This window comes from Manis javanica, chromosome 5 (assembly GCF_040802235.1).
Source record: "Manis javanica isolate MJ-LG chromosome 5, MJ_LKY, whole genome shotgun sequence".
Lineage (NCBI taxonomy): Eukaryota > Metazoa > Chordata > Mammalia > Pholidota > Manidae > Manis > Manis javanica.
Genome location: NC_133160.1, coordinates 43,455,154 through 43,482,109, shown reverse-complemented (window position 1 = coordinate 43,482,109; position 26,956 = coordinate 43,455,154). Strand labels below are relative to the sequence as shown.

The following is a 26,956-nucleotide window of genomic DNA, read 5'->3' as shown; positions in this document are numbered from 1 at the left end:
ATAACAAGGGTTGGCAAAGATGTGGAGAAATTGGAATACTGTGTGTTACTGGTGATAATGTAAAATGGTGCAAACACTATGGAAAATGATGGGGTAATTCCTCAAAAAATTAAACACAGAATTATGAATGTGATCCAGCAATTCCACTTCTATGTGTATAACCAAAAGTACTGAAAGCAGAAACTCACACAGATATTTTTAACACCCATGTTCACAGCAGCATTACTCAGAAAAGTCAAACAGTGAAAACAACCCAAATGTCCAACAACAGATGAACTGATAAACAAAATATGGTCAATACATACAATGGAGGTTTATTCAGCCTTAAAAAGGGAAGGAATTATGATGCAGCCTACAACACAGATGAATTCTAAGACATTTTGCTAAGTGAAGTAAGTCAGACACAAAAAGAACAAATACTGTATGATTCTATTTACATGAAGTACCTAATAGTCAGATTCATAAAGACAGAAACAGAAGACTGATTACCAGGGGTTTGGAGTGGGAGAAATGGGGAGTTAGTATTTAATATGTAGAGTATCAGTTTAGGAAGATGAAGACATTTTGGAGATGGATGGCTACACAACAATGTGAATGCCCTTAATGCCACTAAACTGTACACTCAAAAATGGTCCAATAGTTAAAATGGTAAGTTTTACATTATGCATATATTATAACAATTTCTTTAAAAAGTGATATACACACTCTTGGAGATATGTATTTTCTGTATGTATAAATGTGGGTTAAATATTTTTATTGTATCTGTAAGAAAACAGAACTTACTAATGGTGTTACTGGGAACAAGAGATTAGTCAAAACCATCTTTAGTGTATCTTAAACTTCTAACTTTTTCTAAAGGATATTGATTTTACATATTATATGTAATAAAAACTGAAATGAAAATATTATTTTATAGATTCATGAGAAAAATAAAAGACAGGAAAAGAACTGTTACTATGAAAATACCTTTCAACCCAGGAATACTATAAAAACTGACTAATAAAAAATAGTATTTCTAAACTGGTACTTCCCAGTTAATACACTGTCTGCATGAATTTTAAACTATAATAAATAATGAGAGACTGTTCCCAGGAGAAAATGAAGGGGGCAAAGAGACAACATGACACAAACAAACCAAAAAAGAACTGAGCAGGCAGGCCAGATCCAGTCTGGATTTGAAGATGAAATTTTATGGAAATTGTGCTTCTCCCCTGAAGACCTCATGACCCAACAATGACACCAACAGTTAACAGCAACCTTTGCCCTCCCTGCTGTCAACCAGCACTGTGCCTCCCTAACATAGACCCTGCCCAGGGACATTCTGTGGGCATTGTGTTCCCAACTGAGCAGGAGGAGTGGAAAATGGAAAGCAGGCTGCAAACTCAGATCTTTCCATTACACAGAAACTCAGGCTCCTGGGCTTCACTTCATGATTAAAAATAGAAAAAGAAACTGACCTCACATTTTATGGAAAGTAGTCAAAGCAACACATTTAATGTGAAGAATCTTCATAGAAATGCTCTTCTTTTGTGTTTCATATGACAAAAATAGCCAGGATGATGCAGCAAGGCAGGTAGGAAGTGGCTGCTATGAGGCTCTTGACCTACTTCCGGCAAGGGGTACACCTGTGTCCACACAACAGCCTCCAGCCCTGGATTTACACTCTACCTCTGGAGCTGCTATGGCCCTTCTGACAATTATTGCCCACAATTTCCAAGATCAATGAACACTAGGAAACATAATTCTCCAAAAATAAATCACCTCTGACAAGCTCTGAACACTCCGATTTAGAAACTGCCCCGATGATATAAGCCAAAATGGTACATATAAATCAAATTCAATATAAATGTTGTTTCTTTTTATAATTAAAGATTTTTGCATTTGGGGGAAAGCTGGGCAGTAGTGAAATGTCTGGCTTCATGCTAACCTGAAGAAGGGTCCCGAATCCCTGACACTTGCTTTTCTTTTAATGTCAGCAAACAGAGGTCCTGCCTTTATACCAGAATGTGCCCAAGGAGCCCTAAGAACCAAGGGTGAGCATTAAAACCCTTGATGTCTTAATGCCTGATCTCACCCTAGAAACCCAAAAGAGAAACTCATGCCATGGAATCCCTTCACCATCCTGCACTGGAGGCAGGAACATGGTCTTTCCTGAGGTTAGACTTTGCAGTATGTCCTAATGCTCAGACCTCAGTATAAAATATTCAAACGTGAGGCACCTATATACACCTTCTATTGTGAGAGGCAGAACACCAGGGTGACTGAAAGCCTCCAAATTATATGCAGACTTTCCACGTCCCTCATTTGCCTCTGGGCTGAGCTGCACAGCTGCCCTTCCCCAGACTACACTACAAGCCTGTTCCAGCCATCTCTGGAAATATACACATTGGCTCCTGAGTTCTACAAACTCTCCAGCTTACTAACAATAAAGTCCAAATCTCTCACACTTGCAATAGGTCTCACACCATTAGGCCTGGGTCACACTTCTGCCCTCATGTCCCTCCCTCTCCCTGTACCCTCCACGATCCAATCACAGTGCTTCCTTCCTCCAGTCACCCCAGGGCTCTGCACTTGCTAACCCCACCATATAGCACCTTCTTCCCCCAGTCTCCGCGTACCTGCTCCCTCTCAGCTCAATGTCCTGTCCCAGCCCCGAGCCTGACTTAGCACTGCCCTAACAGCCCTCTAGACATCTCATCTTATTCTGATTTCTTTATATAGCCACAGTTGTAAATCACACTTGCTCCTGTACATCTCCCACTGGAACACAAGCTCCAGGAGGGCAGGACTGGTGAAGAGCTGTACTGACATACAAGACCAGCCCAGGTCAGGCAGAAGTAAGATCTGCTAAAAGAGTAGAAAAGAGGGTGTTGGGCAAGTGGGTGGGTGGGTGGATGGGCAGACAGATGAACACATGCGTGGATGGATAGGTGGATAAATAAACAAATAACAAACAAATGAGCACGGACTAATATTAAATGCATTAGCCACTGTGAAATCAGCACCACACCGCGCAGTGAGGATTTGGACGCAGAAGACCCCACCTGGATGAGCACTGAGGTGAGCCTCATGAATGAAAACACTATCTCGAAGGGAATTCAAAAGATGGGGAGATGGCAGCAGGAGGAAACAGGACAGGAGCTCATTCCAGGTGGGTCAACAGAAACACAAAGGAGGAAAAAAAAGAATGCAAACTTAAGGAACAGTAAAAAATCTGCAGGAAACTAGTCCTATAACTCAAAGTGAAAAGCTTTCAAGTAATACATGAACTTTCAAGTAATATATAAACTAGGAACCCTCAACAATGCCCCATGTGCTTAAAAGTAAATGATTAGCCAACTGCCTATGCAGCCCCAATATGCATGCATTTCATTAAACTGCAATTCTGCAAGCAGAAGCTTAGGCGCTAATCATCCTGCATTTTTATTCCAGTCCCATCAGTAAGCTCACCAACGAATGAGACATTCCACGTCTGGTATCCAAAACACACAAGAACTATAAATTGCCTTTCAATTAAAAAAAACTTTTAAGAGGCTACCTCACTGCGATCTCACCCAGCCCCTGGGCAACCCACACATTGTGTTCACCTCTCAAGTAATTCCACTAGCACATGCCTCAGTGTCACTCAGTAGAGGGACTACCATCACTCATTAATGTACTGAGCTGCTGTTGCTCTATCAGCTCTTCCCTAACACATCTTAATTGTGCCAAGAAGGCACCATGCTCTGGGAATATTTTCATCACTGCAGAGTGTATGTGGGGGAGATGGGGTTTGTAGAACTTAGAACTGAAGGGGTATTGATGAATGGGAACAGCCTCATATGTGACCTCAATAATCAGGCCCACCATCTTGTTCCCTGGCAGCTGCAGTAACACAGTTCGTAAAGTATTTTTAGGCATTTTGGCTTGGGAGGCAACAAGGGCAGAAAGCAGGGTAGTCCAGAAGAGACCAACACCTAGAGCAGATAAAAATGGCAATGTCGGATTTCCTCTGGTCCAGTGGCTCTCAAATGTCATTGTACTAGAGGAATACATGAAGAACAGGTTGAAAACACAAATCTGCTACTCTTCTGCCTCCCACATCTAGACAGGCCAGGAACTCTGGTTCTGAAAACCTGGAGAAGGAAGGTGTGCCAAGACTGCATTTTAATTTGCACCCTCAGTGGCTTGAGGTCAGTGGTCCTCAGACAGCCCTCTAAGGACCACAACCTCCAGCCTCAAGTGACTAGTGGAGAGAGAATACGCAACCCCTGCTACAACAGCCCCAGCCTGCCAGTATATTCACTTCTCTGGGGACTTCTGAAAATCTGACGAAAGCCCTGGACCCTCCCAGCAAAAGGCACTCACACACAGATACACAAGTAACCTGAAGGACAAGCCCAGGGCAGAGTGTGAATGCCTAACAGCCCACATGACCCAATTCATACCCCCACTCACCCTCCCTACCTTCTCCTAGAGACCAACCAGGTTAAAACAGATAAAGTGCTTGTTAGCCAGATTGCACCTAAACCACAGTGTGTTGGCAAAATGCCTCTGTGTAGTTAAGTTTTATCAGTTGGGCAGTCCTTTTAAAAAAATTTTAGGAACACCTTCATTTTTTTATATCTATCATTTCCAGATCATTCTTCTCTCTCAATTAGTGAAGCAAATGTATGAACAAGGTTTTCTATGAAACACCACCAAATGGCCAAATATTTTTCTACAATCACCTGGGACTATGAAGCTCCTAATAAAATAAATGAAAAGCTAAGAATTCTCAATTAAAATCTTGAGCTTATATAATTAAGTTATTGCTGTGCTCAATGTATAAATCCATGGAAAGATAAACTTTACCTCCCTCCCTTGGGAATCAAAAAAACAGATGCTAGTTAATCTTTGGGAGGTCAAGTCAGTAAGGTAAGGAGTTTGTTTTTTTAACACATCGACGAATGAAATGAGAAGATTAAAAGAACTAAGAATCTGCCCCAAACACATACGCAGGAACAAACTAATAAAGCCCTTAAACCTTAAATGCACTAAACCATTAGTGCCCTGAGAAAATTATTTAAAGCAAATCAGATGTTTTGCTCTAGTTGGAGATTAGAAATATTCTATGTGTCAAAAGTAGAAGGGAGAAGATCACAGTTTTTAATTTACCAGCCATATTCCAATAGCAGGGAACAAACTCTTCAATTTTTACACTTTTGGTAACACATGCTATGGATTTTAGAAGGTAAAATGAAGACCAATGGATCAATCAATCAGTCAACGGGTCCCAGGCAGAGATACAGTCATGTATCCCTTGGAAAGGCCTCTTTTGTTCTACAGTGTACTAGCTTAGGACCACTGTCTATATGGAAACATGCTAGACCAAAAGCTTTATGCTAAAATGCTAAACCAAAAGAGATCCCTTATAGCTCCTCTAACTAGAGCGAAGCCAGCCTCCTTGGAAACATCTACAAGGCTCCCAACCCTTTCCTACCTGCTAGATACGCATCTCTGGGCAGGAATCCCTGCCCCCAGTGCTGGCAGGACTCAGGAGCAGTAGAGATTCTGGCTGCTGGTAAGTAGAGGGCAGGGCTGAGGGAGGTCAGGAGCCCACCCAGCCCCACACCCAACCCTCTCCCCAGAGAGCTGTGCTGCTTTCTTAACCCAGGAAAGGACATTTACACTGAAAGAAAGGCAGAAGTGATTCCCAGAGTCCAGGAGGTCTAACCAGGTGCCATCCCAGATCTGGTGGGGAGCCTTTTGTGCAGCAGGCATGGGCTCAGGACTCAGGGTCACCAGCACACCCACCATGACACTGTGACAAAGATGAACAAGAGCAACAACAAAAACTCTGTAATTAAGAAGCTCTTGCTAAGTTCCCACAGTTCAGTACAAACAAAACAGGGCTCTCAGTCAGTGTTTGTTCAATAGCTCAATGTGACCAGATGAACAAATGATTGGAATAAATGACAGGAGCTGGGTACTGTTTGGCAACCAGACTTGGAAGTGCACTCTTGTGGCAAGCCAGCTACTTGAGCCTGACTCAGGCCATGCAAAAACTGGATAGAAACCACGAGAAATCAGGGAACTAGTATCTGGAGTTCAAGCCTTATAGAGAATGAAAAAGGGACTATGTATATTAAATAAATGTTCTTCTATAAAGAAGACTTATAGGCATCAACACAATTCTTCCTTATATTCAGAATACTTCTCATGAGATTTGTCCCTCAAACTGAACATGGGCAGGAATTGAGAGCCTATCTTTGTGTACCTGCAATGTGTCTACCACCTGTGCCCTAGCCTGTCCTCCACTTCACCTCCTGGATTCCACAGCATATATTACCGGAAAGGCTGCCCCTGTCACAGGAATACAAATAAGTGAAACTGAATGGAGCTCTTTGACCGAATCCACCACCCCAGCCTAGATATTGCTCTCCGATCCCACAGAAGCAATGAATGCCTCAATCTAGACATCCCAAGGTTTCCAAGCATAAGGATGGATGCTTGCTGTTAAGACAAATGTACAGAGAAATTAATGGTTAAGTCATGGTGATATTCAGAGAAGCATAAAATTAAAAGCTCTTGCACCATCTCTCACTGGTCAGCTTAGCCCAGTGATTTGTCAATAAACATGTGAGCTAATTCAAAGATGTGTATTTAAAAGTCCATTTTTTCAGCTCCTTCTAACATTTCAATTTAGTGAGGTTTTCAGTTGCACTAAATAAATCAGAATATAAATAATTAGTGGCAACACTATGAACTACATGGACCCTGGGCCTCAGGGAAGAGCCTCTCAAACAAAATGCCCCCCTCCATCTGCCCTCGCATGTGCAGCCCCATCCACATGAAATGCAGGCAAATAACAGCCCCAGACAAGGAGAAGGGAATTCAGATTAAAACAAGAGCAAAGATAAGTTTCTACCATCAGAACAGCTGACTAGGGGGTTGGTATCTCCCAATATCTAGCCACCCACGGAAGAGTTCATGCACCAGTGATCTTTTCTAGGTAATAACCAGCAGGTTCCTACCAGAATTGTGTTCTTCCACAAAAATGCTACAGGGAGAACAGCTTCTGTCTGGTGGTTCTGCTATCATTTCCATGCCCTGTTACTGCTGAGAATATGTCCTTCAGACCAAGCACATATCTTCTTCCGACTTCTCCTCTGTCAGAACGTGTCATGGGGCCCACAGAGCAGGCTGTAAATGTACCGAGCATGCTGCTGCAGCCAAGGAAAACAAGCAGGGATCTGGGTAAGGCAGGCAAACCACTAGTTACCTTCACCAGCCATAGCTGCATGACCAATAAATCTCTATTAGAAGGGCAAGTTTGGAAACACCTGGGAATACTTCCTCCTCTCCAAATCCTTAAAGGTCAGCCACCACCTCCAACTCCCCCAGAGGCCTGTCCAGTTCAATGGCGACAGCAGGGGCCTCAGCCCTCTCCAAACTCAGAACATCCAGACAGCCCAGCTCTTCGGCACATGATGCATGATTTCAAAGCCAACTGTGCACCCTCATCACACCTCCCTGGGCATAGCACTGAACAAGACTCAGGCATCTTGAGTTTAGGAGTGCGTAGACAGGGTGAGGGATGAGGCAATAAGCAGGTAATAACAGACGGTGCTGAGTGTCATGAAATACATCACTAGAGCAAGGTGACAGCGTAGCCAGCAGGGGCTTACTTGGGATGGAGGGCTCAGAAGATCTCTTCTGAGGAGGAGACACTGACATCAAGAGAGCCCATAGGTAGGAAAGAGCTCGACTGTTCTCAGCACGGAGAGGATGCAGCATGGGTGAAGAATAGGGACTGAGAGACAGATGGCACAAAACAGGCCAGACAGAGCCACAGAAGCCGGGATCCAGGCAGTGGTAAGTAGCAGGAGGGAACTTAGGTAGTAGCCTGAATGCACCTGGAGGACACTGAAGGGCTTTAAGGAGGAGCATGAAATGGTGGCCTCATAACATGTCCTAAGTTGTCACATACCATTCTTACCTCTTTCACTGCTACTAACCCTGCAGGCTTGCACAGCCCTAAATCCATCCCTGAGAGCAGGGCCTGGGCCACGGCACCTCGTCCCCTTCCCCACAGGGCCCCTGCACTGTCATATACTAAAAACACCCTGACATGTAAATACACACACACACACTGTGCATCTGTTCAGGTGGGTTAAAGAGCCTATATTTAAAACCTTGCCAAGACAACCACTGTTCTGAAATGTATGCAATTTTCACTACTAGTTGGATTATAATGGAGAAAACAAATGCCTAGAATTAAAACCCAGTTACAGAAATGCACATTTATTTATCAGCAAAAGAATTTGGCTACAGGCTTCATACCAACACACAAGCAAACAAATGAGCTACCTGCCACAGAACTGCCTTCTTACCGAGAATGGAAAGGCAGAGAGAGACAGCGAAGGCCAGCACTCAGCACGAGGGCCCCTCCAAGCCTTCGTCGCCACCTCCTGGAGAGCTAGAGGACAGAGCTCGGTGCTGTGTTCCAGGGTCTGAGACCTGGAGTGCCAGTAACTAACACAAACACTGACACAGGACAATTCGTGCATTTGAAGAGAAGGCTCTTAAAGGATTCAGAAATACTTAAAATAAAATTCTTATCCTAATAAGTTAGCATGGCTCATTAGATGTTTGAAAAAACACCTTGCCTATTTGTGTTAATGTTTTAAAGAAGAAAAGCAAAGGTACTAACTGAAAAAGGTTGAAGATTACAAAGGTACAATGTGTTACACTACCATTTCTAGGAAAATACTTAAAAGGGAAAAAAACTTGACTATAAGTTTTCTCCAAATATAGTTAAAGCAGAGTAAGTCAGAACTATAAAATAATGATGAAATAAAACCAGACAGAGTAGCCAGAGGCAAAAGGAAAAGTGGAAGAGAACAGTGTCCTGGAAAACAGGGCTCAAGGCAGTTTCCAGGAGTGAGTGGGCAAGAGCTGCTGAGTGTCAAGTAAGGTGGGCCTGGAAAAAGTCATAAAGGAAGCAACATGGAGGTCTCCTTGCAGACTGGAGGAAAAGGCAGAGACAGCCAAGAGAGGAACAGGGGCATTTCTCAACTGAAAACCTTGGGAATATTTAAAGCCTTGGGAATAAGATGGATGAGTGAAGGGAACAGGCTGACTCAACAAGAGGCTTAGTAGAGGATGCTGACAGGGTAGAAGGGGCAGGGGGGGCAATGTTCACAGCCTGTGTAGTCATGCAGTCCCCATTCAGAAGGGCCTGCACTTGGTTTAATGCTCTGCTGTCACCGTTTTGAAATTCTTCATAATTTTTTAACATGGGGCCCCTCGTTTTCATTCTGCACTGGGCCTCACAAATTACAGAGCCGTTCCTGACCTGAGGAGTGTACTGGCCTCAGCAGCAGGAAGTGGGGCTCTGCTACCAACAGGAAGAGGGGGATGGAGAAGCAGGGGCAAATGCCATCCTATGGCTTCTTTCTCTGTGAAGCAGAAAGGCAGTCATCTGCTCTGAATTAGCAAGAGGTCAGTCATGGGGAGAGAGGTTAAAACTCCACAGCGTGGAGAGATCTGGGAGACTCCATCTTAACCAAATGATCAAGGTTAACAGTGCCTGTGACAAGACAAGAGAGCAGCACACACCCTCGCCCATGCTGCACCAAAATCATATCACTTCATGCTGTTTGCTGTTTCTGTCAGAAGCATGACTCAATGCAATCGGAAAAAACCCTGAGCATCACTCTACAGTATAGCAGACCAGCACTCTTAGTGTGAAGGTCATGAAAGACAAGGGAAGGACCAGAAACCGTCAGAGATGAGAGAAGACTAAGGATGAAATCAAATGCAATGTGGGGTTATCATGAAACAGAAAAAGGACACTAGGAAAAAAAAGCCAGTGAAATTTAAAGAAGGTTTGTAGTGAAGGTAGTGGTATTATGTCAGTATTAATTTCAATGTTGTGATCAATGTACTAGGATTATGTAAGACTGTAGGATTAGGGGAAGGTGGATAAAGAGTTATGGGAACTCTGTTGCTTCTTTCAACTTTACTGTGAATCTCAAAATACTGCAAAATAAAAAGTTTAAATGTTCATGTGGCTATTTGTGATTTCTTTAATGTTATCAGTAATTCCAAGAACCCATTATCACCTTTGAAGTCCAGTACTACCACATCATGCGTGTTCCTCCTGTTTTCCATCAGTACAAAGAACCACCAACAAAAATGAAAGGCTATGTGCCCCTTAAAAATTACAACTTCAAATTAAAAAACAAAAACAAAAATACATGGCCGCCAATGCACAATACTCACAGACATTTTTCTCTAAAAGGGCCTGGGAGGCAGCAAGTATTCAGAGATAAAGTTTCTCTCCAAAAACAACTTCAGTGACTTCAGAGTTTGGGCAATAATCTTTTGCTTCCTGATTTTTAAAACTGGGTTTGAATATTGGTTCTGCCTCTTAATAGCTGTGTGACCTTAAGTTACTATGTAAATCTGGTGCTTCAATTTCCTCATCATACCCTTTGGTAAAGATTAAATTATTTATTTAAAAAAAAAAAACAACTTAGAGCAGAAGTGGCACACAGGCAATTACACTGGGTGAGACAGGGATGAAATAAGGATGACACCAGATTCTGGCTTGGATGACATGAAAAATGTGAATCCTATTATATTATAAAAAAGAAAACAAAAGGAATCTCATGCTGGAGGTGGGGTAACTGGAGTCTAGTCAGGCTCTCTGCATTTGAGAGGACATTAATTACAACTGTGAACTGACCTAAGCCAGTTCGGTTTTGTATAACTAGTAGGTTCTGCTTGGTTGATAACAGTGAGACTCAAAAATCTAAAGCAGATTAGGGTCTGCTATCCTCCTACAGACTGGCAACAGGTTATACTGACAGCAAGTCTTAGATCAATTTTTGCCATACAGACTTTTATATTTACTATAAGAATGTATTAGCAAGCAGGCACAAAGTGATTCATATAAAATGTTTTGTAAAGTTGATAAAGCCTTAGTACTCTGTCCTCTTTATAAAAGGTTCACCTGCAGCAGATACACAAAGGCAACTGTACGTAGTCCCATTGGCTGGGGAGAGGACATTAGGTATCAGGCATTGTCCATAAAGATTCAGATGATGGGCTCTACTATCTTCTTACACTCTATTCTTGTGAGAGAAGAGAGTGTCTTAAAAGTGTTTTATTTAATAAGTATCAATGAACAAAGTGTTAACTCTTATCAGGTGGTACGGCTGTTTATGTAACACTGCCCATACTCTGCATCTTTCCACTTCACAGCATCCTAGCAAGGGAAGGAGAGTGGGAGGGAAGGAAGAACAAGAATGTCCTATCAGTACTCACTCCTCTGCCTGATCCATGTGTCTCCAAGGTTATAAGTGGGCGCATTAATTAAAGCTTTTAGAAGTGTTAAGCATCTATAAGAACGACATGCATTGCAAGGACTATCACGTATTTCTCTCTATTTTAATTAAATTTTTTCCTCAAAGCTTGCAGTATTGGCGGAAAATCCAGGTCAGACATTGCTTTAGAAAAATGAGGATTTACAAAGACCCTCGGGTGGCACATCTACCCACACCTAGGATAAAACCCACTTCAGATAATCATTCAGAGCTGGTGAACCCCAGTCCAAGTCTAGAACTGTGCTGCTACTCTACTGCCACCCAGTGGCGTGTGAGCGCCAAGGCACCTCACCGAAGAACAGGAGCCCGGATAAAGAACCGGGCTCTGCAAAGGACATTTTCTCTGGAATCCAAAGTCAGAAGGAGGCAAGAAAAAAGTGCAGTCCAGCCTTTCACAGCACCAGGGAGATGCAAGGAAACATGCATTCTTGGGAAAGGACATACTAAAATAAATATTAGGTTACTGAAATAAAGTGTTTTCTCCACCTCAGACTAAGTACTGGTCCAGGGACCAAATCAAAGCCTAAAGATGTTACAGGCACCCAGAAGACAGACCTGGCTTACCTGCTTTGGGTCGGAGGTAGCAGCACCAGAAACCGGGGATTCCAGTTCTATGGTCACAGGCCCATCATTCTGAATATGGACTTGCATGTAGGCACCAAACTTGCCGTCTGAAAGAGCAATTCAAGCAATTACAAGACCAGGAAACTTCAGAATGCCCCACCCAAAGAGCAGCATCCATTCTGAAGAGAAGGCAGGGGGTGGCGGGATTTGAAGGAGGCCTGAAGTACATGTGACAACTGGGTAGCCGATACACTAGCCTCCATTCTCTGATGTTTCAAAACTCAAGCAACTTAAATATAAAAGGAAAGAGGCTTAGGAGGCTCCCCTCAAATAATTTCATGAAGCTCTTCAACTGGCCTGTAGGCCCTCACAGTGTAAGTTGGGCGGGGGGGGGTGAGGTCCATCCCTCCCACTGTGGGGTCCAAAGGCAGGTCCGCCTTTTGAAGGCACTAAGAGGCCAAAGAACTGAGGAGGCACTTCACTCCTCACTGGATGGGACTGTCCAGGGCTGGGGGCTGGGCATCTCCCCCTGCCCCACATCCCTCCCTTGTCCCAACAATGCAGCAGAACTGCCCCATTCCCCAGGATGCTGTCAAACCAGCCACAGCTGCCCTAGACAAAAGTGCATCTCTATGTCCTATTCCAAACCTTCGCATAACACCCAAACCCACTCACTGTGCCTGTTCAGTCCCCAAACACTGAATTCCATGTACAGAGAAAGGCAAGAACAGGCTGAGAGCTGACGCTGTGGAATAATCGGGATGTCCACCACACCCATCCAAGCTCCTCTGTCAGGTGATGTGCCAAAGCACCATGGCCACATGTGGACACAAGGGAACACACCGGTTTCGAGAAGTAGGGAGGGTGACTTGGTCACCACCTCTGATAAATCCAGAATTAAGGAAAGACTTGGGTCTACAGGATTAAAGCAGTATGAGTCCAAAACAGAACCATGAAGGACTCTTCTGTTACCACCATCCGTTAGGAGCAGAGAACATGAGATCCAGTCCACACTGAAAATCCCCACCATTTTTACTTAGAGCAACTATGTGCCAATCACAGTGAGGGAAACCTAAGACCCGGCCCAGGGGCACAGACAGCCCTGGCACTCACAAACCCCATGACTTAGTGTGGGTCACAGATGTAAACAGTGTCTGCTTGGCAAGGACCATGAGGGATTCTGGCTCTGGGGGACAGAGGGAGCTCACAGGCCCTACCTTGGAGGACAGGAAGGATCAGAAAGGCTTCTTGAATGAGGTAGTCAGGGTCTAGAACATGAAGGGCAACCAGAACTCAGGCTGGAAGAGGACAGGACAGGCTCTAACTAGCCCTGAGACCCTGGGCAAGTCTCCTAACCTCCCAATGAGACATGTCTCACCTGCGTCACAGGGATACTAACAAGAGGACCTACACCATGGTGAAAATTTAAAGAGACAGTGCATGCAAGTGCTTGGGGCAGTGGTGAGCACATGGTGTGTGCAGCATTAGTGTGTGCTCATGTTATTACAAAAAGTCATGTTTGAACTGAAGGCACAAAACAGCAGCAGACTCACAGACTCCACAAAAGGACTAGCAGTTACCAAAGGGGGTGAGTGGGGAGGGAGAGGGGGATTGAGGGGTATTATAATTGGTACACATGGTGTGGGGGGTGTCACGGGAAAGATAGTGTAGCACAGAGAAGACAAGTAGTGACTCTGTGGCATCTTACTACACTGATGGACAGTGGCTTCAATGGGGTATGGGGGGGCTTGATAATATGGATGAATGTAGTAACCACATTGTTTTTCATGTGAAACCTTCATAAGAGTGTATATCAATAATATCTTAATAAAAAAATTAAAAAGTCATGTTTGAAAGGCTTCACACAACCAGAGCAGTGCTTCCCAAACTGTGTCCTCACAGTTATTCCTTGAATGGTCACATACTTTTGGAAAACCACACTTGTTTGAATTCTCCCTTAGAGAATCATGATGTACAGCAACATGTAACAGTCTCTCAAGAAATCCTTGAGTAGAGAAACCTATTTAGTTTCTTTATTCTGGTGGTCCCAAAGCTCCCCTGGGCAGAGAACCCTAATTCCTCACGGGAAGTCCATTATGGTGTGGATGACCCTCTGGGAGAGGCCAAAGAGAAAATCACTGAAGGGACACACAGCCCAGGACAGGACAGCCACAAGCTTCTCCGGCTCTCCCTGGAGATCCCTTTAACACCAGACCTGCCACAGTAGGAGATGACCTCTGGGAGCCTCTGCTCCCACCACAACCACACAAAGTCCCCTCGGATTCTTCCCCACCTGATATCACTCCCCCTAATGGTCCGCACCCTCACAGAGGGTCTCAGCAAAATGGGCACACACCAATGGCTGGGTTTCTTCAGCCCACAGAGGGCAGTGTTGGAAACTATATTAGGCGCACCCAATCACCTCGCCATTTTGATAGGCAACACTGATCTAGTCCCTACGAGGCAGCCGAACTACTCAAACCATGGTGACTTTCCGTGACCTCCTGTCAGATCAAAGTGGCCATTCAAACCTACAGAGCTTTTGTTTTATGCATGTCAGACTAGCTAAAAAGACATCAGCTGGGAAGGAAATCATGTGTTTAATTGCATGTTAAAATTACGGCTACAATTAGTAGCAAATTTCAACCGCTACACTCCTCAGGGAAGCTGAAGGCAGACTCAGGAGGATAGGAATTATTTCCGACCTTGAATTTCTGTTGCCAGGATATACAGCATATGCTTCACTGTGTTTATCATTCCAAGTAGCAAAAAATGTATTTTCTTTTCCTGTTTTTCTTCAGTTAAGGACAGAACTATTATCTGAATTTCCTTTTGCACAGACAATAAATCCAAAGACATGTTTTATTTTAAGAGGTCTTAAAATGGGAACATTTTTTCCAGTCCAGATCAAAGAGTAAAGCCCCCAAGAAAAATCACACTGGCCAGGGAAAATAAAAAAAATTTCTTAAATAATCTTAAAAGACAGAAATGTATCCACAAAACTACATCTGGGCTCCAATGGTGATATGATCAAGTCACTCTGAGATATAAGTCCTGGGGTTCTGTCCAGAGCTGGAGTAGAAGCACATGTCCAACACGTTTGTGCCACATGTTTCCAGCAGGAAACTCAGCTGGAGCCAAACCTGCTGTGACCCGGTCTCCAGCAGAAGCTGCCCGGGGCCCCTACCAGCACAAAACCAGCACCCCATTTACCTGCAAAGACTGACATCCTGTCCATGAACAACGCTTGACTGATGGTCACCACCCTCCAGAAGCCTGCCCATCCCTCTGTGCCCCAGTTTGCTCAAGGATGAGAGCAGGACAGCCACAAGGAGGGTGCACGTGACTTAGTACAGGCAGGGCAGCGGGCCCAGAGCCTGGCAGTGTGCAGGAAATCTGTGTCACTATTACTCTCTCACTCCACCATTGTCCCTAGTAGTATATGGGCAAATTCGAGGAGAGGGGTGGGTGTACAGAAAACTGCACTGTGAAAACATGCTATTGAAGTAAAATGGGGAGAACAAAAGGCCAGTGCTGTCACTTCCTGGCCTGGTTTGGGACAAGCCTGCATTTTCTACTCTCCAAAGCCGGCTCTACATAGCAGTGACCAGGCTGCAACTCAGGCTGCCTCTGGGGACTGATCCTGGACACCAGCACAGCCCAAAGGCAGTTCTGCCATCAAGGCACAGCCTCACCACCCAGGCTTCCTCCCTGTTCTACTTTCAACCTTGCAGAGCCTGGGCAGCAGCTTAGAGGTATTACTGATGGGAACCCCAACAGCCGGCACACTGGGTGGGAACCAAGAAATGAAGCAAATGCATGGGAGTGGAGGGCTCAAAGGAAGCAAGTGGCAAGGCTGGGCCAGTGTGGCAGGAGCGGTGTGGTCTAGACACAGAGGCCTGCCACCACACACCTGGAGCCGTGGGCATGGGCCTTGCAGGCACTGGCGCTCTGGCAGCCAGCACAGAAGGGCTTGCAGAGACAGAGTGCTCTCCCCACAGGGCTCAGCTGGTACAGGGGCCACCCCTGGGGCAGGGAGTCCCCAGCGAGTGACCCAGCTCAAGGGGGCCTCTAAAGCAAGGCAAGGGCTCTGGGAGCCATCGGCAGATACCAGTGGCTTCTGGAATGGCACTTCCTGAGTAATTTGGCTACAGAAAATACACAGTTGTTCCCAGAACGGGTGCATTACAGACCCCTTAGACCCTGGCAGCTGAGTTTTTCTGAGGGCAAGGGATGGGCCTATGTGAGTGGTATTAGAACCACCGTCTGATTCCATTCCACATTCAGGGCCAATTGAGGAAACTGGAACAGGGACTCCTGGAATCTGGTGGCTTCTCCCCAGGCTCAAGTTCCTCTTATCATTGGAATCTGCTTGGCTCTGCAAAGGCTCAGCTCACTCAAGAGAAACACTGCCTCTGGGCAGCGCACATCTCAGGCCTGGGACTCTGTGATGAAGGGCACTGGGGAACAGGCTCCATGGCCCAGGACAGAAAGTGTCTACACACCTGCCACCCCAATTCAAACCAAAGAGCTGAAACAGGGGCTTTGAGCAGAAACAGATATTAAGAGAGTAAATGCCTAGAGCCAAAATTAACCTCTTACTGGGAGGTTAAATTCATGTGAGCTAAAGTCCCAAAGAAGTGAACTCAAGGGTGTAGCCCTTCTTGCATAACAGGGAGACTCAAAACAAGGTTCTCTGACCATCAGGCTTTGCCCTGACCTCTGGGCTCTGCTGGGATCCTTGGCGTCATTCTGCCTGGGGTAACTGTGGGAAGGACTCCCCACTGAAGCACCAGTGAGCCTGTGTAGAATCGATGAGGGTTTGAGGCCCCAAAGGACCCATATGGACACTCCTGTGACACAGCTCAGACCTGCTGAAAGGCCCTAGATGCCACCAGGCATGGCCACCTCTCCACTGACATGAGATCAGAAACCAGAGAGGGAACTTCTGAGCTCGGCAGACCATGGAGTTTGACTTCAAACTTTAATTCTTTTGGACTTGAATATGACACAGAATTTAAACTTGACCTATGTTTCCCTGAAACTGTAATAATGGGAGAGGGTTTACATTCAAATTCAGTGCATCTCCATATTGTGGGCATGTCACTATGAGTTTCTTATGTATTTTGCCATTGGAGTGTATTAATGTCATCACATGACCTCCCTGCAGAGCCTCTGGGGAGCTGAGCTGGGTGATGTGGCTGGACCAGACATGGTTTGGGACACAGAAAGGGGCATTAAGTCTTTATCTTGAGAGGAGAGAGACCTTGGGGAGCTTCACAGCAGGGCTGTGGCCCAGTTCAGAACCTCTGGAGACAGAAGACACACAGCAGGGCAGCCTCAGAGAGGTTCACAGGTGTCAACAGACCAAGCCTGTAAACTCTGACCTTGCCTTGAGTGAGGAGCCCCCATGGACAAAAAATGGTCAAGAGAGGTGAAGGAATAAATTATAAATTTATAAAATTAATGCAATCTAAATAAAAATAACACAGATTATTTCCTGAAACTAAACAAGCCGGTTAAAAATTCAACTAGAGAAACAAAATTAAGAATAGCTGGGAAAACCCAAACAGGTGAGACTCACCATACCTGATAGGAAAGTAAAGTAAAAATCTTTAATAACTGACATAAGATTAAAGATGGCTGCGTGAGAGATGAGACAGAGAACTCCTCCCAAAACCACATATAATATGAAAATATTGTTAATACAACTAATCCTAAAAAAGCAACAGGAAAGAAGGCTGCGCCAGACTGCATACACCTGGAGAACAGAGCAGACCTCATGAAAAAGGAGTGTACATCAATGATACCTTAATTTAAAAAATGCACATAACGAACAATCCAGACTTCTACAAATACATCATAAGGGAGAAAAATAAACAAATGGAGAGATCCTATAGATAAAAAAAAAAAGATGGCAAAAGCAATCAACTGCAAAGCACATACTTTATCTGGATCCTGACTCAAACCATAAAAGAAAATATAAGACCAGTTAAAATATGAGATCAGCTAAATTTGATCTCTGGCTGGATATTTATTAATATTATTGATAATTCGTTAGATGTGAAAATGGTATTTTTACCATGTTTTTAAAAACTTTTTATCTTTCAGAGAGACAGAGATCTCTTCAATGAAATATAATGCCTGGTATTTATTTCAAAAATATCCAGGGTTGAGGAAAAATAGGCAGGAATAGAAATTAAATGTTTGCCTCTGAATTGAACATCAGAGCTAGGCAGTGGGCACATTAGTAGGTTCATAATAGTATTCTCTTTAATTTTGTATGTGTTTGAAATTTTCAATAAAAAAATTCTGAAACATTAAAAAAAATCTTTAATAACTACAGGTGTGTCTGTATCATATAAACATACATACAAAAATAACAGAATAGAAACAAAATGTTAAAGTTTGTAAGTACACAAAGGAATTTAATATGGGATAAAGCCAGAATCTCAAGTTAATGGAAGTTAAAATGTTTTTTTAAATAAATAGTTTTGGAAAATCACTTCATAACCACCTAAAAAAAGAGATAAATTTTGGATCCATGCTTTATATTGTATACAGGACAAACTCCAAATGGATCAAAGATTTCAAAATAAAAGTAAAAACACTAGGGGAGAAAACTAATGTTTTCTTTGTAATCTTGGAGTAGGAAATGTCACAGAATAAGAATAAGAAACTATGATTCAAATTCCAGCAGACATTTCAAAAAACTGATAATCAACTATGTAAGGATCAAAAATATATGCCAAGTAATCCATCAAGCAAGATCAAAGGACAAAGGACAAAATGGATGAAAAATATCTCCAACTCACAGCAAATATTAAAAGCTCACAAAAACAAAGAACCTGATTAAAGCACATGAACAGTTTGCAGGAAACGAAATACAAATCACCCAAACAACCATGCAGTGTTCACCTGCACCCTGCATGTTAAAGCCACAATGAGGTGCCTGCTTTCATCCTATAAGATGGACAAAATTCTGGATCAAAATACATTCTGTTGACAAAGCTATGAGGGACATGGCAGTCACACACTGCAAAAAGGAGCAACACCTACAGAGGGCCACCTGGCATTACCTATCAGTTCCATTTCTGAGACTCTGTTCCATAGGTGTGGCTGCCTGCATGAAGTGGCATACATACAAATGTAATCATTGTATCACTGCTGTTTTCAAGAGCCAAAAATTAAAAACAACCCAAGAGTCTAATAATATAAGATGGATTAAAAAAGTCAGGCAATGTTCCCACCATAGAATTCTACACAGCTGCTAAAAGAATATATATATATATATATATATATATATATATATATATATATATATATATATACATATATATAAAACATTTGCATAAAGAAAAAGTAGAAAGATAGAAAAATTTAAGAAAAACAATTATCTATACAGAGCAAGGGAAACAGACTGGATGGTAATGAGTAAGAATAAGACCTCCCAGGGTAGATTTTTTCCTTTCATTTTGATGGATCAACTACCTGATCATATCACCTTTTCAAAACTTAATTAGAACAAAGTTGGGACACTTAACACTGCCCAATTTCAAAACTTACCATGAAGTGTAGTATTGGCATAAGGACAGACACACAGACCAATGAAGTGGAATGGCTCATAAATAAACCATACGCATATGGTCAACAAAAGTGTAAAGAGCATTCAGTGGAGAAAGAACAGTCTTTTCAACAATCGTGATGGGACAACTGGATATTCTCAGGCAAAAGAATGAAGCTAGACTCCTACCTCAAACCATATATGAAAATTTAAATGGATCAAAGACCTAACCGTATGGGTTAAAACTATAAAAACTCTGAGAAGAAAACATAAGGTTACTTTTCATGACAATGGACTCTGGCAATGGTTTCTTAGATATAAAATCAAAAACACAAGCAAGAAAAGATAAAATTGGACTTAATCAAAATTAAAAACTTTTAGGGGGTGAGGGGACAGGTGAAATAAGCAAAGGGGAGTAAGAGGCACAAACTTGCAGTTATAAAATAATTAAGCCATAGGATGTAAAGTACACCAGAAATACAGTAATAATACAGGCATACCTCAGAAATATTGCAAGCTTAATTACAGCCCACCAAAATAAAGTGAATATTGCAATAAAATCAAATGAATTTTTTGGTTTCCCCACACATATAGAAGTTATGTTTAAAAAGAACATTTGGGATCTGAACAGTTCCCAGGCATGTGTTGTTGTAATTTGTCTGATTTTTCTCAAACTATTCAAATTCAGTTAGACAATATCCATCATATTATTGATAAGTTTTCACAAATGCCTAGGGTACCTAACTGGTTTTCTTGGTTTCACCGGATATGGCTGGTAATTGTAGGTCTGCTTTTGTTATGTATCTGTATTCCTATTCTGTTAATATGTGTATGCAACTTAATTAGTAGTTTGTTAAAACCTATACATGCTTATGTTACTCTACAAAAAGTTATGTCAAAGAAATAATCAATCTTCCCATGTTTTCTTCCGTCTGTTACTTCTGTAGCTTTTCTTCTTCCTTCCTAATTACAACCCTTTAGTAGAATTCGTGCCTCATATCGAAAATTACTGAGTATCATAATTCTTCCAAGTGGTAAAGATATCTCAAGATAAATGCTGGGCATAGAAGCCACAGGACATAAATCTGCAAAGAAGTAAAAAGCTAACCTTTTCAAACAATATGGCTTCTCTCTCACTTACCAACTTTAGATTTCCCTGTATGGCTCCAGAAGATGGCTGGTTAGCCAGAGACGGGTAAGATTCCTCAAGGGAGGAACAACCTAAGACAGGCACAGTCGCAGGGGGGCCATCAGGTAAAAAATTGGGGATCAACAGAGGTGAGGCTTAGAACCTCACCCCCCGTTTTGAGAGAAATCTTCTGCATCCGTGGATGTTTTGTTGCCCTTGTCTAGCTTGGAGTAATACTTAGTCTATAGGCACAGACCTGATCATCTATATTTGCCCTCTTACAGCACTAAATTATGTTTTCTACCTTTATCTTGCATCTACCTACCACTTAAGCATTTTATTTTAAAAAAAATAAGGGAGAAATGTGGGATTCACATATAAATCAAGTATAAAAATCAAACAAATAATCATATCTGACCTGATTGTTTATAGTTCATGATGCGTGATCAAAACCGAAAGTTTCTGTGATATGACTGCCCTTGCACTGTTCACCATGTAAGAACTTATTCACTATGTAAGAACTTGTTCACCATGTAAGGACTTGTTCGTTATGCTTCAGAAGATTGGAGACTGTTGAGAATTAGGCTTGGGGTTGATTAATGCTTGTGCATTGAGCCCCCTATACAGAATTTTATTGTTGTTAACAACCATTTGATCAATAAATATGAGAGATGCCCTCTCAAAAAAAAAAGTTATGTTTACAATATCCTGTAGTCTATTAAGTGTGCAATGGCATTATGCCTATAAAAATGCATGTATACCTTAATTAAAAATTACTTTATTTTTAAAATTGCTAACCATCATCTGTGCTTTCAGCGAGTCATAATCACTGATTATAGATCACCATAACAAACAGAATAATAATGAAAAAATATGAAATACTATAAGAATTACCAACATGTGAAATAGAAACATGAAATGAGCAAATGCTGTTGGAAAAATGGGACCAATAGACTTGCCTGATGCAGGGTTGTCACAAACCTCGAGTTTGTAAATAATTCAGTATCTGCAAAGTGCAATAAAACAAGGTGTTCCTGTCTTGTAGTAACTTTGTATAGAAGTGGATGGCAACTAGACTTACTGTGGGGAACATTTCATATTGTAGATAAATGTGAATCACTATGTTGTACACCTAAAACTATGATAACATTGTAGGTCAACTCTGCTTCAATTTTTAAAAAATCAAAAACTTTTGTACATTGAAGGACATGATTGAGAAAGTGAAAGGACACCCAAGGACACCCACAGAATGGGAAAAAATATTTGCAACCCATGTATCTGATCAAGAATCCATAAATTATAACCAAACAACAAAAGACAAACAACTCCATTTTAGAATGAGGGAAGAACTTGAATACCATTTCTCCAAAGAAAATACACAAATGGCTAAGAAACAGAAGAAAAGATGTTTAGTATCATCAATCATTAGGAAAATGCAAATCAAAACCCCAAAGACATACGACTTCACACCCTAACAAGGATGGCTACAGTCAAAATAATGGAAAATAACAAGTGTGGACAAAGTTGCAGAGAAATTGGTGCCCTCATACATTGCTGGTAGGAATGTAAAAGGGTTCAGCTGCTGTGTAAAATGGTTTGGCAGTGCCTCAGTTAAGGTAAACACAGAACTAGCATATGATCCAGCAATTCCACTCCTGAGTACCTGGCCAAAATAACTGAAAATAGGTATTTGAACAAAACCTTGCAGACCCATGTTCAAAGCAGCCCTATTCACAGAAGCCAAAAGGCTGGAAACAACCCAAGTGACCATCCAGTTTAAGAATGAACAAAATATAGTATATCTGTACAATGGAGTATGAATTCATAAAAAGGAACAGAATACTGATATATGCCACAACATGGATGAACCTTGAATACATTAAGCTAAGTGAAAGAAGCCAGACACAAAAGGCTACATATTGTTTGATTCCACTTATGCAAAATAACCGGAACCAGAACAGGCAAATCCAGAGAAATCAAAAGCAGATTAGTGGCTGCCAGAGGATGGGAGGAATGAGGACTGCGGAGTGACTGCTTAACAGGTTCAGGGTTCCCTTTTGTGGGGATGAAATGTTTTGGAATGAGATAGTGTTGATGGATGCACACCATTGTGAATATACTAATGGCATTGAATTCTACAATTTAAAATGGTTAATTTCATGTTGTGTACATTTTACCACAATAAAAAGTACTTTAAAAAGCAGAATACTGAAAATGAAAAATAAATGACTGACTTCAAACTCAAGTGACAAAGTAAACTGCAGAGTAGACAGAGTCAAAAAAAATTGGCGAACTGGGGGATTCACTCAAGAAACAGCAAAGAAAGAGAAAGCATTCAGGACACTATAACACACACACTGTTCATTTGTTTAATAAACTCTTTGAAGAAAGCAGTCAAGTAATTTACCAGTATTTCTGAATTCATAGACCTAAATCACAAAGCTTCAAACATTATTTCACCTGTTGAGAGGTTTACACTTCTTTATCCTGAGACATTTTTTTGGTATTGTTAATGTATAGTTACATGAACAAGATTATGGTTACTAGACTCCCCCTATTATCAAGTCCCCACCACATACCCCATTACAGTCACTGTCCACCACCGTAGTAAGATGCTATAGAATCATTACTTGTCTTCTCTGTATATAGTACCTTTCCCGTGTCCCCCCACCCCCGCTATATTATGTGTGCAACTCGTAATGCCTCTTTTTCCCTCTTATCCCTCCCTTCCCACCCATCCTACCTAGTCCCTTTCCCCTTGGTGACTGTTAGTCCATTCTTGGGTTCTGTGAGTCTGCTGCTATTTTGTCCCTTCAGTTTTTTCTTTGTTCTTATACTCCACAGATGAGTGAAATCATTTGATACTTGTCTTTCTCCACCTGGCTTGTTTCACTGAGCATAATACCCTCTAGCTCCATCCATGTTGTTGCAAATGGTAGGATTTGTTTTCTTCTTATGGCTGAATAAAATATTCCATTGTGTATATGTACCACATCTTTATCCATTCACCTACTGATGGACACTTAGGTTGCTTCCATTTATTAGCTACTATAAATAGTGCTGAAATAAACATAGGGGTGCATATGTCTTTTTCAAACTGGGCTCCTGCATTCTTAGGGTAAATTCTTAGGAATGGAATTCTCAGGTCAAATGGTATTCCTATTTTTGGTTTTTTGAGGCACCTCCATACTGCTTTCCACAATGATTGAACTAATTTACATTCCCACCAGCAGTGTAGGAGGGTTCCCCTTTCTCCACATCCTCACCAACATTTGTTGTTACTTGTCTTTTGGATGTTGGCCATTCTTACTGGTGTGAGGTGATATCTCATTGTGGTTTTAATTTGCATTTCTCTGATGATTAGCGATGTGGAGCATCTTTTCATGTGTCTGTTGGCCATCTGAATTTCTTTAGAGAACTGTCTCTTCAGCTCCTTTGCCCATTTTTTAATTGGATTATTTGCTTTTTGTTTGTTGAGGTGTGTGAGCTCTTTATATATTTTGGATGTCAAGTCTTTATCGGATCTGTCATTTATGAATATATTCTCCCATACTGTAAGATGTCTTTTTGTTCTACTAATGGTATCCTTTGCTGTACAGAAGCTTTTCAGTTTGATATAGTCCCACTTGTTCATTTTTACTTTTGTTTCCCTTGCCCGGGGAGATATGTTCATGAACAAGTTGCTAATGTTTATGTCCAAGAGATTTCTGCCTATGTTTTTTTCTAAAAGTTTTATGGTTTCATAACTTACATTCAGGTCTTTGACCCATTTTGAGCTTACTTTTGTGTACGGGCTTAAACAATAATCTAGTTTCATTCTCTTACATGTAGCTGTCCAGTTTTGCCAACACCAGCTGTTGAACAGGCTGTCATTTCCCCATTGTATATCCATGGCTCCTTTATTGTATGTTAATTGACCATATATGCTTGGGTTTATATCTGGGCTCTCTAGTCTGTTCCAATCCTGAGTCATTTTATGTCCTTTGAATATGACAACAGTGAATTTCTTTCCACCTCTACCATTTCAAAAATGGACTTTGTATTTCTCCAAAATGAAATGTCCTAATAGTCTTTTCAGGGCAAGAAGAAAGAGCCGACCCTGCAATGTGTGACCAGAAGTATGGAGGGAGCTCAGGAAATTACATAAAGGGACAAAGGAGAATAGGGACAGCGGCAGGAGCCGAGAAGAAGAAGTCGGACAATTTGGCAAAGTCACCAAAATGAGCCTCCCCTCATGGTCCTGGACCCAGAGGCTCTCACTACACAAAATAGCTGAGCACCTTCAATGTGATGCTCAAGGCACTCTGCCATCGCCTCAGGGGCCGGAACCCCTACCATATCACTGACGCTGCTTCTCAGGGGGGCACAGACACTTAGTGAGTAGGGAAAGGAGAACAGGTACAGTTAGGTTTCGTTCACCTTGGATAATCAACTAAGAAAATCAAGGAATCCTGAAAAGCTAAGATTTGAGAAAAAAAATGGATCTGGTTTGCCATTTGAATGGAGGAAAGGTAAATTGCAGCCATGCAGATGATGCATGATAAGACAAAAAGAGAGAAGTAGAAATAAACAAGGAAGTTGGTAAGTAAATTACTGAAGAGAATTAAAGAAAAAGACAGGAAGCCAGAAAATACTCACTGATTTGGCCAAATCAGCACACATCTGTATCAAACCACTGTAGAAGAGCACCAGCCAGTCAGGCCACCACCTGCCAGCCTTGTCATTTGTCAACAATGAAGGTGTGGTCCCAGGTTGACTTCCTAAATTTACATTAACAATAACACCTCTGCCATCACTGCCCTTGTCAAAGTATATAAAACAGGCTCCTGCTAAAAGCCCTCAGGCTGCTAAAATGTTTTAAGTGCTAAAATGAGTAGAAAATTAAACAAATCCATAAATATTGAACACTAACCACAAAGCTACTGGATGTGGCCTTCATCCTCAAGGTGCCTTCTCCCTGCAGTATGTACCTGTGGGAGACCTGGACGTGTCCCACAGAGTGAACAGGGCAGAGCTAGAAGAAAGCAGCTGAACTCCTTAATCTTTCCATGTTTCTCTAGCTTTTTGCTGCCCACCGTAGATCAGCCCCCAGAGAATACACAGGTAGCTCATTTTAATTCCATGGTAGCTTCTGATTTGCGGAATGAAGCCAACAGGTGAATGCTTTCCTGGGCCTGTTACAAATGGCTCAGACTTGGAACAAGAGCCTTGAGAGTAAAGGTCCTTCTTTTTGACTATACCATTCTGTGTTCTTCCGAACTGTAACCTAACTTCTTCCTTCCTAACATTACCAAGCAATGCATGCTCAACACTCAAAACCAAGAATACTTCATGTCTCCCACTGCACAGCACTTTCGGCCTTCACCTTAAGGACCAAGGTTCCTGGGGCTGCAGAGGGCCACACCTGAGCCCAGTTTCCCGGGTCCACTCAGTCTGCCTGGGGGTCCAGTAAAGCACCCTCAACCTCTACCTCATTCTGCACTCGTGAGGAAAAACTGATGAATTGTGCACTGGCTTTTTTCCCCCTAAAGTAGTTACCTGAAGAAGAGCCAGAGAATGAGAAACCTCTTTGAGAGCACCAGCTATAAGCTGTGGGGGATCAGAGATGGTGCACATTTCCAAGGTGGGTGCACACCCCTCCCCTGAATACAGGTGGGCTGAAACTGCTCTGACCACCAGCATATGGCAGCATATGGCCAGGAAAGGCACCACTTTCCTGGAGGAGAAGACGAGATGAGGCAGGGAGGGAAAGAACAAGAGGCACAGAGAGCCTTCTAGGAGCACCTAAGCCCCAGTCAACACGAATCAGAGACAAGTGGACACCTAAGGCTTTCCCAGACTCCTCACCCACAACCCTGTGAGGAAGACACAATGGCTATTTTTAAGCCACTAAGTTTTGGGGTAGTATTTTATACAGCAAGAAAGAATGGGAGCATAGGCCAGGTAGGAAGGTTCTTGAGGAGATGCCCTCACAAAGCCAAAGGGTTGGGGGCCAACAGAGCCAGACTGCAGTATGGAGGGGTACCAAGGCAGAGCACAGGCAGGGGTTCCCAACAGCCTGCACCCAAACACAGTAAGGGTGTTGAGCTTTCTGGTCATGAGGGTGTGGTGGGCCAGCTTGTTTAAAATACCAAGTCAAGGCCATCTGGGCAGAACAGGTCCCAACAAATCATTCAGGGTGATTATGCCACTTGCCCATTTCTCCCAGCTGCCACCAAAAGAGACACAGGTGAAAGTGAAGTCCGTCATATCCAGGACAGTCCCCTCCACACCCCACACCCCAGGAAGGCAGAGTACTGCTATGACTGCCTACTCCCCTTGCCCACATCCCTTCTATTTATCCCA

At 42.6% G+C, this 26,956-nt stretch overlaps 1 protein-coding gene across 3 annotated transcripts in view; it reads right to left on the bottom strand.

Annotated features, from left to right (window-relative positions):
* The window catches only part of DTD1 (D-aminoacyl-tRNA deacylase 1), a 175,275-nt gene that overhangs the window by 118,180 nt on the left and 30,139 nt on the right, over positions 1–26,956 (bottom strand). For all 3 annotated transcript variants that reach the window (XR_005062414.2, XM_037022498.2, XM_037022501.2), the window contains exon 4: positions 11,919–12,025. Coding sequence is in view for 2 of the 3 variants with exons in the window: in XM_037022498.2 (XP_036878393.1) it covers positions 11,919–12,025 (107 nt within the window). In the remaining variant the exon portion in view is untranslated. The remainder of the gene's footprint in view (positions 1–11,918; positions 12,026–26,956) is intronic.